This window comes from Capricornis sumatraensis, chromosome 5, assembly GCF_032405125.1.
Source record: "Capricornis sumatraensis isolate serow.1 chromosome 5, serow.2, whole genome shotgun sequence".
Classification (NCBI taxonomy): Eukaryota; Metazoa; Chordata; class Mammalia; order Artiodactyla; family Bovidae; genus Capricornis; species Capricornis sumatraensis.
Genome location: NC_091073.1, coordinates 33,872,179 through 33,884,779, shown reverse-complemented (window position 1 = coordinate 33,884,779; position 12,601 = coordinate 33,872,179). Strand labels below are relative to the sequence as shown.

The 12,601-nt window shown below is 34.1% G+C and overlaps 1 protein-coding gene across 1 annotated transcript in view; it reads right to left on the bottom strand.

Annotated features, from left to right (window-relative positions):
* Positions 1-431: 431 nt before the first annotated feature.
* ITGB8 (integrin subunit beta 8) overlaps positions 432-12,601 on the bottom strand; it is an 88,827-nt gene continuing 76,657 nt past the window's right edge. Inside the window, exons 9-14 of the mRNA XM_068973267.1 lie at positions 11,225-11,359; positions 8,021-8,426; positions 5,388-5,613; positions 4,048-4,154; positions 651-814; positions 432-554 (exon numbers count right to left, since the gene is read on the bottom strand). Coding sequence (XP_068829368.1) covers positions 432-554; positions 651-814; positions 4,048-4,154; positions 5,388-5,613; positions 8,021-8,426; positions 11,225-11,359 — 1,161 coding nt within the window. The remainder of the gene's footprint in view (positions 555-650; positions 815-4,047; positions 4,155-5,387; positions 5,614-8,020; positions 8,427-11,224; positions 11,360-12,601) is intronic.

The following is a 12,601-nucleotide window of genomic DNA, read 5'->3' as shown; positions in this document are numbered from 1 at the left end:
TATAACTACATTATTCGTTTGTCTGCATGTTTGGTGCAGGGATTACTGTATCCTTGTAGTGACACAATGCCAAAACTATCTCACAGCATTGTCTCTCTGGGAAGTGTACAAATGGTGGGTACCTGTAAAGTGTAGTCAGTGCTCTTCAGATAATCTACATTCTATGCTGATCTAAATAAGTTATATATTACAGTAAAGTGCTACAATGACACTAGTATCAAACAGTAGTAAGACACATTTTTCTCTGAAAAATTCAGCAGCAGTGTGAGTCACATGATGATGAGGATGCTTGTCAGTCTTCATCTGAGTAGACAACCAGCAACTGGCATGATCTAGCACATCTGTCTCCTCCTGTGACTTCTAAAATAGTAAATTTTAGGAGCAATTATTTAAAATCCAGTTTCCCATAAGGTACTTTAAAAAAAATCATTTTAGAAGTTGCACCTGAAAGTCTCATGAGCATTTAATTTGCTAATGTCCATTTTTATCTCTTCAGGCTTTTCACGGCGGTAGGTTACTGCTCTTGTGCAAACGCTTTGCAGAATCAACTTGTCCTTGATAAGGAAGAAATGTTATCATTAATTAAGGGCCTAAATATTGAAAGTAGGCAATAACACACTGATAGTAATTCATTTTTAGAATTCACTGACCTTTTTTGAGGCTGACACCCTGTAATCTGCCGAGGACTTAATTTTATTATTATTCCATTGTAGTATCACCTGTCTAATGATCAGGACTTTAAGCAACCCAATCAAGAATGTGACTATGAAAATGATGAAAAATATTCTCAAGTAGCTTGGACTAGAGAAGCATTCTGTAAAGAAGCAAATAAATACATGGTTTAAAAAACTGGAATGAGTAAATCAAAGGATTCTAACAGTAATATTAGAAATAAATAATGTTTATCATCTCAATTAAGAGAATCAGAGATATTTGCAAATCTACATCTTCAAAACAAAGGACTTCCATTGTTGTTGATTCAAAAGTAAACTAATTATTATTATGCATTTATTATTCAAGTATTTTCACCAAAAAACTCTCCTTCAGAGAATAGCCACAATTGAGGTATTCAATAAGATTATTTCTTTTCAGCTTGATTCTTGTACTAACTAGAATATTTCCAAATCCTTAACTAAATATGATTTCAACCATGACAGAGAGAAGGACAGTTTTTGTGGTATGATGTGGATCACTAAGTAGAAAATAGGATTTAAGAATTATGTAACAGCTCCGTGTATTAACATATGTTTTTCCTGTTATGCTTACTCCTCATTTGTTACACATCAGTAATGGAAAATAAAGTAAACATCTGCAGAAGCTAAAATCAGTACTACTCTAATAGATGAATAAATATTTCCTTTGAAACTGTAGTGTAAGTTTTCATTATTATTACACATAGCTTCTCCAGGAAATGGGAGTGTACAATTTGGGACAATACCCAAATCTCTTTCCTCAATTTTTATTAATTTATTTTTTACTTGTCTGTTAACTAAATCTATCATATTCTGCTTCTAAATATACCACTTTTTGTTTTTTCAAGAGCAGATAATTACTAGCTGGAAAAGGAAATGCTGTATTAAGAGGGGCATGCTAGGTCTCTGTTTTAGCACTAGACCTTTGGCAAGCTCTAGTTGGAAAGTCTACAGCCTCTGTGGCTGCCAGAGGTATTACCCTAATCTAAGAGGAACATGGTTGCATAATACACAAGTATTCCACAGAATTCATCAGCTGCCCCACACTCACAGAATTACCTCCCAGCCTAAAGTGCCATGTGTTTTTCTGCACATTCTCCAGACTCTGGGGACTTCATCTAACTGTCTGAAAGTCTCCTTGAGAAGGCCTTTCAGGAGGGGACCTGCCAAGACTCAGAAAAGTAGTCACCCAGTCATGAGCGATTTCTGTTTGAATTCTCCTGGATGACCAAGCATGCTCTTAAACAGCCAAGAATTCAGTAAAAAGGGCAAGGGCTCATCTCCAAGTGGGAAGACTTAGAGCCGGTTGTTTTTTTTTTTGTTGTTACAATGTTAAGGTTCCTTGAAAGAAACACTAAAAGGAGACTGGAGGGCCACTAACTGGAGGAGAAGCACCAAATCCAAGTGTGAGTCCCCCGTGTTATAGTCTCATACATAGAGAGAATCCAAGATGCTCTATTAAAAGGTGTTACCTTTGGTAGTGCCCAGGTTCGTGACATGCACGCCTTTCATTTCCCTTGGCCGACTTAGAATAGTAATCAGCTAAGGGGGCGCGTGGCTTGATCTCACTTTCTGGCTTCTTGCCTAGTAGGAGTTTAGCCAGGAAAAGCAAAATAACCCTTTAAGTGTGATCAAGTGGATAGATAATAGAGGTGGTTAACAAATGCCCTTTTTCCTCTCCTTGTACAAGAGTTATGAAGGGGAGGGGAGCCCTCTAGCTATTAATACTAATACATTTTATAAATATTTCTAATGGGATGGAAGACCTTTTCAGGAGTCAAATCTGTATGCATTTAAAAATTTTTAATTTTGGAGAACCAAAAATTTAGCTCCAGCCATGCCTCTTTTCTTAGTTTAGGTCAAGCAAGGGATTTTCCTAAGGAGCTTTAAGGGAATACATTTTGTTAGCCACACTTAGGTCAAAATAGGTTTATTTACTTAACATAATAAATTACATGTTGATAATCAGTGCTCTATTTATTAGAAAAGGCACTTGGTTTTGGGGTGTGATTGTTGCAGCCCCATCTGGCAGCACATGGGCTCTTTTCAAATCTAAATTTATTATGGGCTAAGGTTAGTATGGATATGAGGGGAGAGGAAACAAAACTCTGGAGAAAGTTTATTCTTTCTGTGCAATCTCTCTAAGACCTAGAATTATTCTTACATGTTGGAAGAGAGACCAGAAATAAAGTAGCAGTAGGAATGTTCTCAATGAATACATAATTTCAGGCTTGATTTCAAATTCTTATATAGTTTAACATCTTAAACCTAAACAAAAGGAGGGCACTGGCCTTTGGGTTCTAGTGAACTTTTGTCCAAAGTGGTCTTTGAAGACAGAGTTCACATGCTTCTTTCATTCATATATCATCTTTTAATTTTTTTTAATGTTCCCTGGCTTAATTCACACAACTCTTTGAGGTTGATATTATTTCCATTTTATAGATGAGAAAACTGAGGCTCAGGGAAATTTTGTAAGATGGTTAATACTGTTTAGCTACTATTAAGAGTATCAATAAACATGCTTAAGCTAAGGTCTTCAGACTAAAATTTCCATACCATTTCCATTGTGCCATCTTTATATTTATTCACCCTGGAAAAAAAGCTGTACTCTGCTTTGTTGTGTCTGACTTTCTGCAGCCCCATGGACTGTAGCCTACTAGGCTCCTCTGTCCATGGAATTTTCCAGGAAAGAATACTGGAGCAGGTTGCCATTTCTTACTCCAGGGGATCTTCCCAACCCAGGGATGGAACCCATATCTCTTGCATCTCCTGCATTGGCAGGAAGATTCTTTACCACTAGGGCCACCTGGGAAGCCCTCATTCAACTCTAGATTATATTTGCATCAGAATGAAAATTATTGCCTTTTGAAGGAAGGAATTGCCTTTTGAAGTTATGTACTTCTCAAAAGCAGATCATTACTATTTAGATTTTTTTTTTTTTTTTTGCATCACCTGCAACATGAAAGTAAATGTTAGTTTCACATGAGGAAGCTTATGACTGGAAGCAGGTTTGGGTTGTGAAGGATAACTATGGCTCCATAGACCTTATCTTTAAAGGTGAAATCGACTCAACATAGGAAACGCCTATTCTTGGCTCATGAGGTCTTTCAAGAAAATCTCTTTGGCGTAATTCCATGGAGTTGCATAGCATGTGAATTTAGCTGGGTAGCTGAGATGAGAGATCTAACAGTTTAGGCATACCATGGCAAATATCCTCAACCGGTTTTATAGAGTACCATTTCTGGAGACTGTAAACATTGAAGCAGTTATTTCTGTTTTTAGGATTGAGCTTTTAGGGGGAACATGGTTCTCTACAGATACTCTTCAGGACTTTGATTATTAAACTTTTGTTTACCTGATGTTTGGTCCGCATAATGCTGTTCCTTGAGAGCACATGAAGTTTTACACCGATCAAGTATAGCTTGAGACAGATTGTGAGGGTGAAGGCATTGCACACAATTCCTGTAAGGGGGAAACAGAAGTGAAAACATTTAATCCTTTAAAAGGTTGTAGCTTGTAGTATTTTCTGTAAACAATAAAATGACAAAATAGGGTAGTTTTTCAGGACAGCAGACTTGTTAAACTGGGAAAGAAACCTGTGATATTTATTTGTAATCTTGGCTGAATTTAATACCAAGCAAAATTACATTCTAGCCACTTAAAATATTGTAATGTGTAAAATCAACATAATGATATTTTTTGTATTGAAAGTAAAATTTCTAGGAAATGAATAAGATAGTCTTACTATAAAATCAAAAACAAAACCAGCTAGCACAGCTGTTTTAGAAGATGAATATTATGATACTACTTGAAAAATTTTGCAATGAATATACAGTTCAAATTTTGATTGAGTTGACTAGAAATACCTCCATCATTATCTCCCTAATGAGTTATATAACCTCTTATGCATAATTGTGAAAACTGGAGAATATCTTTTAAAAAATGAATAAAACAAATTGTAAGCCATAGTGATATTTTGAGTAGTTGTCTTTGAGCACTTAATTACTGGCACAAACAACAATGCTGCCATTATTTAATGTAACCTTTTACTTATCCATCACTTCTTTCTATAGTGCTTCATAGCTACTACTCTTTTATCTTTAAAAGAATAAAAATAAAACAATAATAACAGGTAACATTTATTCTGTGATTACTGTGTGCCAAGTACAAAAGTTTAGGGCTTTTTTACATGAACATCTAATTTAATTATTTCACAGAATTATAGCACAGCATTATTACTATCTGCATTTTTGATATCATGAAACTAAGGTGCAGATTATTTAAACAATTTTGTCCTAGATCATAAAGCTAGTTAATAGTAAGCTGGGAAGCAGCCAGCTCCTAAATCATAACATTGTACATCTTAAATTTACACAAGATTATATATCAATTACATCTCAAGAAAGCTGGGGGGACAGCCCCACTGAATCTTTATCAACACTGAATATTATTCTTTAAAAAAAAAAACTGTTTCAAAAAGGCAGTGAATACCTAGATAAACTCTCATGCATGACCCAAGATTGGAGTCTAAGTCTTCTAATTCCTAAATTCCTCATTCGGTTCTTTTTTAGCATGATGATAATTTGTCTGGAGAAGATCCAGCAACTTTTTGGTTAAGGTAGGCAAAATAGCAAAGATTCAACATGGCTAAATGAAGGACTGCTTTACATAGGTTTGGAACCAGAAAACACATACCAGTTTTCACTGCAGCCTGCGTGACATGTGGGACAGTGCTCACAGAAACGGCCGATGCTCCTGGGGTCAGTGCACTCGCACCTGCCACATACACATGTGCCTCTCCCACTACACACTTGGCCCTTGGGACTGACACAGAGCTGGGCAGATGCAGATGGGCACTGGCAGCGATCCCCTTCCCAGCCCCTGAAGCACTGGCATCTGCCCGCCTCACACTCTCCATGCCCTGCAACAAAGATACTCCGAGATCTAAGTTACCAACTTTGTGAAGCATTTCCAAACATGAATTTCCCTTCCATCCCACGGAAACACACTGGCAGTCAAGTGAATGGAAACAGCATCATTTTCTATTTGTCTGACATAGACAATCCCAGGACTTAGGAGTGACTATTTTTAAAGCTGTCCTATTGTAGATAATCTCCCCATGCTAATCTACTGTGCTGACAATTGTGAATTCTGCCCCGCTGCAGTGGCTGCCCAGCTACTTGAAGGTCACTGGATATTCAGTTCTAAAGTCAAAAGACACAGATACAAAGAAGTAACAGAGGCTGAAGTAATGTTGTCTGATTTGGAATTTGAAAGAAAGGAGTATTTTATGAATAGCTTCTATAATTTTCTCTCCTAGTCGTTCATTATTGCTAAGGGCCTGGGATAACTTTGAATGTCCATTGGGCAAAGTCTTCTAAGAGCTTCAGTTCTGCTAGTGCCTTGATTAAGGGAGATCTCCAGGGAAGTTGAAGTAGTCCTTTCACATCTTCAGCACATTATGTAGCAGGTTAGTGGTGCATGTCTTAATAAGGTATGTTGTGAAATGTTATTAGGTGGTAAATTAGAGAAAGCAAGAGAGGAATCGGGGTGGTATGTTTGTGCATGTTGGAGTTGAGGAAGAACACTGATTATACTTAGTTAAGTGAGTTTTAGCCTGTAGAAAGTAGCCAAAATTTAATATGGTAATATGAACTAGAAATTTTCAAGAGAGGGTACATTTTCAGGGCTGTATAATGTTTTTCAAGTTTATCTAACCAAAGACGTTTCCTTCCTTCCTTTTCTCCTTCCTCTCTTCTCCCTCCCTCCTCCTCCCCTCCCTTTTCTTTGTTCCCTCAATTTCTGGCTTATGTCCTCTCTCGTTTTATTGTGGAGCACCTCACAGTGTAACTGTTCCATAGCCTCTACTGTTGGATCAGCTCAATTTGTTAAGTGTAAAATTAATGATATCCAGGCCAAGCAAATGTCTGCCAGACTTGATTCTCTGTATATGGGCTACATGCCTAATACTAGATCTGTGAACATGTCTTATTATTTTCAAAGGACCTTAGTGAAGAAAATACTTGTCAGCCTACAGTTTGTGGTTATAATTTATATACAAATAATTCAAAGCAGATTCTCAATTGCCTGTGGAACAGTAGTTATCATAGTCATGTAGAAGGACCAGTAGATTGATTTTTAATATTTTACTGTTAACAGAGACTGGGGTTCTCAGTGTCTCAATATTTCAGACTTCATTGAGAGCTTGACAGCTATAGGAAATGATGACCTCAGAATTCTTTCTCTTCCCTGTCCCAAGCAGTTTTAGCTCTAAAAAATTTAGACGATAATTGTGGGTTTATTCTAAAGTCATCTATAACCTTTTCTACCTAGATGCCAAGTACAGCTGAATAAATGCTTAGAATATAAAATATTATGTGTATAAGATATAAAGGAAATTTTCCATCCCATATTTAGGGCACATTTTTAATTTATACAAGAATAAAAACTTATTTTGTATATGTTTATTACTTTCCTAAAGCTTATTACAATGAAATATTTCATGTTATCAATAATTTAACATTTACTTACCAAAATGCAAACATTAAAAGGTACTTTAACAATAAATAGATTTAGTTCACTACCATAGAAAAATTAATTAAAAAAGTATTTTGCATTTATTTTCAAATGTTGCATATATTTTCTAGAATTTAACCTCTAGGTGGCAGTAAACTGAATTAGCCAAAACATACTTTTGATATTTTTTATTTGAAATTATTTCATTTTAAATTTCGGTCTGTATGTGGCCTCTGGGACTAATCTTCATTTCTTATGAAACCTGTATTTTCTTGAAGAGTACTGTCCTTTGAAAATTCTGTTGCTGGTGTTGTTCCAAAAATAAAGTAGACAGGTTTATATTACTATAGATTTAAAATGCCATCTCTAATAACACATTAAGAATTTTACAGTGAATTGAAAGTATATTTTTATAGCTAACTATCCTCTGAACAAGATGAAGGGAGTGACCATTTATGAGGATAAATCAGAGTCTTCTAGAATAATACCCAGATTATAGAAAATCTGTCAGACATTGTCAGTAATTTCCTTTTCTGGTATATGTCTTTACAAGGTCACGGCATACTTGTAAATAAGAATTAATTTTAGGTTTTAATAAGTATTTCCTGTACAAAATAATTTAAACTATAAATACCAGAATCATGTGCAGTATATTTGTGGCTATGTCCTAATTTCACAGACTTTGAAAGTTTAAATATCAAATTCAGATTCAGGGTTGGTAATTATAAAGATGTGATTTAAAGATACTTTAACTTATATGCTAGCTTAATATACAACTATATAAATAACTGTATGTACATATTTATACTCACCAGCACACAGATTTCCATGATGATATGGACAAGAGAAGTCATCCTTTTCACAGTATTTTCCATACACTTTTCCAAACTTAATTTTGTGACATAAACATTTCCCACAAATGCAAACTCCTCTACCACTGCAAATAGGTTGATCCTTGTGTGACTTGCAACTTTCAGAAGGAAATGTATCCTCATCAATATGACATTTATTCTCATCACACTGGAAGCACTTGGCATCTAGAAAAGTTTCTTCTACACACTTTCTTTTAGGTCCTCTGCTGTCATCACACTGACAGCTGCAGTTTCTGTGTATATGAATTTTAGTGGTTTCATTGAAACCAATAGGTTTGATGATTGCATAGCTCTTTCCTCCTGTGACATCACATTTTTCCATTATAACTGTTACATTGAAAAGAACCTAAATTTGTGGGTGAGAGGGAAGAAAATACATTTATATACTTTGATTGTTTTTATTACTAATATTATATATGTTAATAATATTTTAAGTCAATACTATACCATCTATAAGAAATTAATATTTATAAATTACACATGCATTCTTTTTTCATATGTAGATATAACATTACCTTTTAATTTCATTTCCTTATTAAGGAACTAGAGAGTTAAAGGATAGAATGACTGAGACTTGCCTATCATGCACCATTAAATGGACATGGATTCAAACCTATTTGAAAGGTATCTACTTCTAATCATTCATTTATATCCTCAGATGATTTCTTAGCAAACTTGAGAGAGAAAAGACCATTTTCTAGATCCAGTCCTTAACTTGTGGAGTTATGGCAAATATTTGGCACTAGAGATAGATCAAATAAACTAAAGTCAAGGGCTTCTGCTCTACTGGTTTAAAACCCTGAAATGAACGATTGTCAAATGAACAATTTTTATTTTGTTTTTGTTTTCCTAGAGCCCAAGTAAAGTTTTGGAGTTAAATTTTAGTTTATACATAATGTTAAGAGGAAAACATGGGGCTTTCCCTGATGTTACTCAGGGGAAAAAGATTTAGGACTCTCAACTTAAAAGTCCTAAGATCTCAATACAAGGTCATACATTTTTCTCAGTGGAGATGTTAGTCTGCAATAATGATCTGGCCTGGCAGGAATTGGTTTCCCCCATGAAACTACATAATTGCTTTCTCTTGCCAAATTCTTCTCAGTTTTTTCTCCACAACACAATTGGCTTAGTGTGTGTATTTATATTTGTTAACTCATCTTATAATCTTCAGGTAATTTGGCAAACAAGATTTATAGTTTTCTTCCATGTTAGACTGAGATATATTACAATTTAAAAATAATTTGTGCTAAGCTTTTTGGTTGGGATGGAGATAGATTAGGTAAATAGATATGGATGGATATATATATGTGTGTATATATATATGGATGGATATATATATATATATATATATATGAATATATAGAGATTTCCTCTTTCTTATGTATATAGATTATAGATATCCATCCCAACCAAAAAGCCTAACACAAATACATATACACACAAGCACAAACATACACACACAATAAGAAAGATCTAAATTTAGGTTTATATGTTATCTATATCCATGCAGAATTAGAATTAGTCTCATAATATTAAAATCAGTACAAATGATGTCAGACTTGAAATGTTTTTTTCTCTTTAAAATATTAAGGAGTAACAGATTGTAAGATAATGTGGTCACTGCCAAAATTAAGTAGAGCAAAACTTGGGATTTCTATAATTAAGAGGTCAAATGACTCTTCTTGACAGTCATACTGTTTATACCACTTGGTTGAAAGTGACGGGAAAAAAAAGGATGTAGACAAAGAAAAAGAAATAAGCTAAACCATTCTGCCAAAATTGATTTTGAAAGAAAGAGCTTCTTCTAAGAAGCTAATCCTTTCTCAAAAAGTAATAACTGCATTATTTTTTACGAGCACAAAAGAAAAAGTTTCTCTATATTCAGTGTAAATAAAATATATTTTTTGTAAACTGGTATAAAAGGTCTTTTGGACAAAATTCAAGGAGTGATTATAGAGAAGCCAACAGAACTTGAATTTGAAATAATTAATTTCAAATATACAGTTTGTTGGAGCAACTATACTGTCTGCAGATTCTAAACTTCCCAAGAGGGAAAAGTATATTCTAATCAGAAAGAAAGGAAGATTCTCCTTTATTCAATCGTATTAACAGAACAGTAGGATTTTTAATCTTTCAATAGCTCTTTCTGTATAGCATGATATTAAAATAATAACATCATAGAAGCTTAGAGATGGATGGAAGAGTGATTAGAAATATTCTAGTTCAAGTTATTTATTTAAAAATAAAGCAACTGATGCCTCAGTGAGGTAAATGACTCACTGAAAATCACTTTGTTCTACAAGAATTTCTTTTTAAAGTATATTTCTGTGTGTTTACTCTTTCTTGTGCCAATCCTGGGAGAATCCTTATCTCCCATGGTCCTATTTCCTCATGCTGCTATAATCTGAATCTCTTTTCCATATTTCATTCCTTTTTAGTTAAATGATGACACTTCTTTTTATTGTTGCTGTCCTTAACAAATTTCCCTACTTCCTAGATCATTGTATTGAGATAATATAAGTGTCCTGGGACAATCACAAAGTGAAAGATTCCGTCCATGGGATTTTCAAGGCAAGAGTACTGGAGTGGGTTGCCATTTCCTTCTCCAGGGAATCTTCCCAACCCAGGGATCGAATCCAGGTCTCTCACGTTGTAGATAGACGCTTTAGCGTCTGAGCCACCAGAGAAGTTTATAATTCTTAATCCTTATCAACAGCTCCATCACTCCCATTCTTCTGTATTGCTTTTACCCTCAGCTTTCACATTTACTCTGAAAATTTTCAGATTTGAAACAAAAAGGTATTATCATCATCATAAGAACAGATACTTCTTGTTCAAGGAGATGTGATTTCCTAACATATACTGGCTTGTGTCATCAATAATAATAAAGTTATTATTATTAAATAAGTATTTAATATGATACATATTTATTTTAAAATAAGTACTAGAGAATTTGAGAGAATAGTCAATGGAGTTACAACTAGTAGGAACTTTAGGAATAGACAATGAAAGTTACTTTGAAGTGTAAATGAGATTCTTAAGGTCAATAGTAAGCAAAGTTTTCAGAATGGTTTGAGTTTTCTGTGAGAAAGCATGCCAAACAAGTTAATTTACTTTAAATCAGAAAAATGCACACCCACATACTTCATCATTGCTTGTCACATTTCCGCATCCGTCTGTGCCTGGCTTTCTGGTCCCATCTGGACAAATGGCAGTAATGTTAAAGTAGATGCCTTTTACCTGGTTTTCCACCTGAACTTTCACTTCTGAAATGAGTTTCTGCAGAGATGACATTTTTTAGTTGTATACTATAGCAGTTTCAAATGTAAGCAACTAAACAAAGTCAAGTTTATCATATCATTCTAGATTTAATTTTTTAACTAAATCAAAGAATCTGTCTTTATAAAATCTTGATTAAAAACAGTATTTCCACATAATGACCTAGCTACATTTGAAATACATAAAAAATACTAAAGAATTAGATTATCTGTGTTTAAATTGCTCTATTTTTTTCACATATTTCCATGACTGCATTTTGATCACTTCAGAGACATTTCTCACTCAGCCTGTGTTACAGAAATAATCATTTTAATCCAATAATATTTATATTTTGTGATAAAATTTGAAGAAAGCATTGAGAATACATACACAATACGATACATCATAGCACATAAATCTTAACAGCTTAAAATCTGGAACACACTTCTGACATGTACTACTATTAAAGAAACATTTCAGTTTCAGATACTTAAGACTATCATGGAAACTAAAATGTCTTATTGATACAGAATTGAAAGGTAAATTTTGTGGAGGCCATTTCTATACTGTAGGTATAAGAAATACCTGCCAGTTATGGCCCTGTAAATTCTCCAAGAAGGGCCTAGAATTTTGGCCAAATCCCTGGAGCTTGCTTATTGTTTCAATTCTTAATACTGAAATAGGGCCTCTTACTGGGCAGAAAATCATTCACTCATTTATTCACTTATATATACACAGTCATTCAAAAAACATGTATATATTGCCAGTTATTCTGATTATGTGTATCAAGCACATCCTAATTTCTTCCCATCTCAGTTCCAAAAGTTACAGCTATGTTAAATATATTCTGCAGATCTGTGTGAATTTCATCTGATAAAACTAAGAGTCTACCACATGTAAAAATCCTTACTTTTGTAAACAAAAGGAAAGGGAAAAGATGAAATATGTAAGAAAAGAGAGTGAGCAACATGGTATGAAGGAAAAAGATAGTCCCATGGGTTCTAATTCTTTACTTGAGTAATTTTTCTTTTTCAACTGTATAGTCAACAAAGATTAATAACTGATCATGGAATTATGATAGTAAATCTTTAGAGTAAGATAACTTCCTCAAATTAGTAAATTCTGTTTGAATTAGGTAAGACTATATCAGTCACATTTTTTATCAACCAGAGAATCCATACATTGTAATCACTTAATTAAACAGTTTCAGGAAAAAATAGAAACTTCTCCTACTCAGTCATGTCTGACTCCTTGTCACCTGAT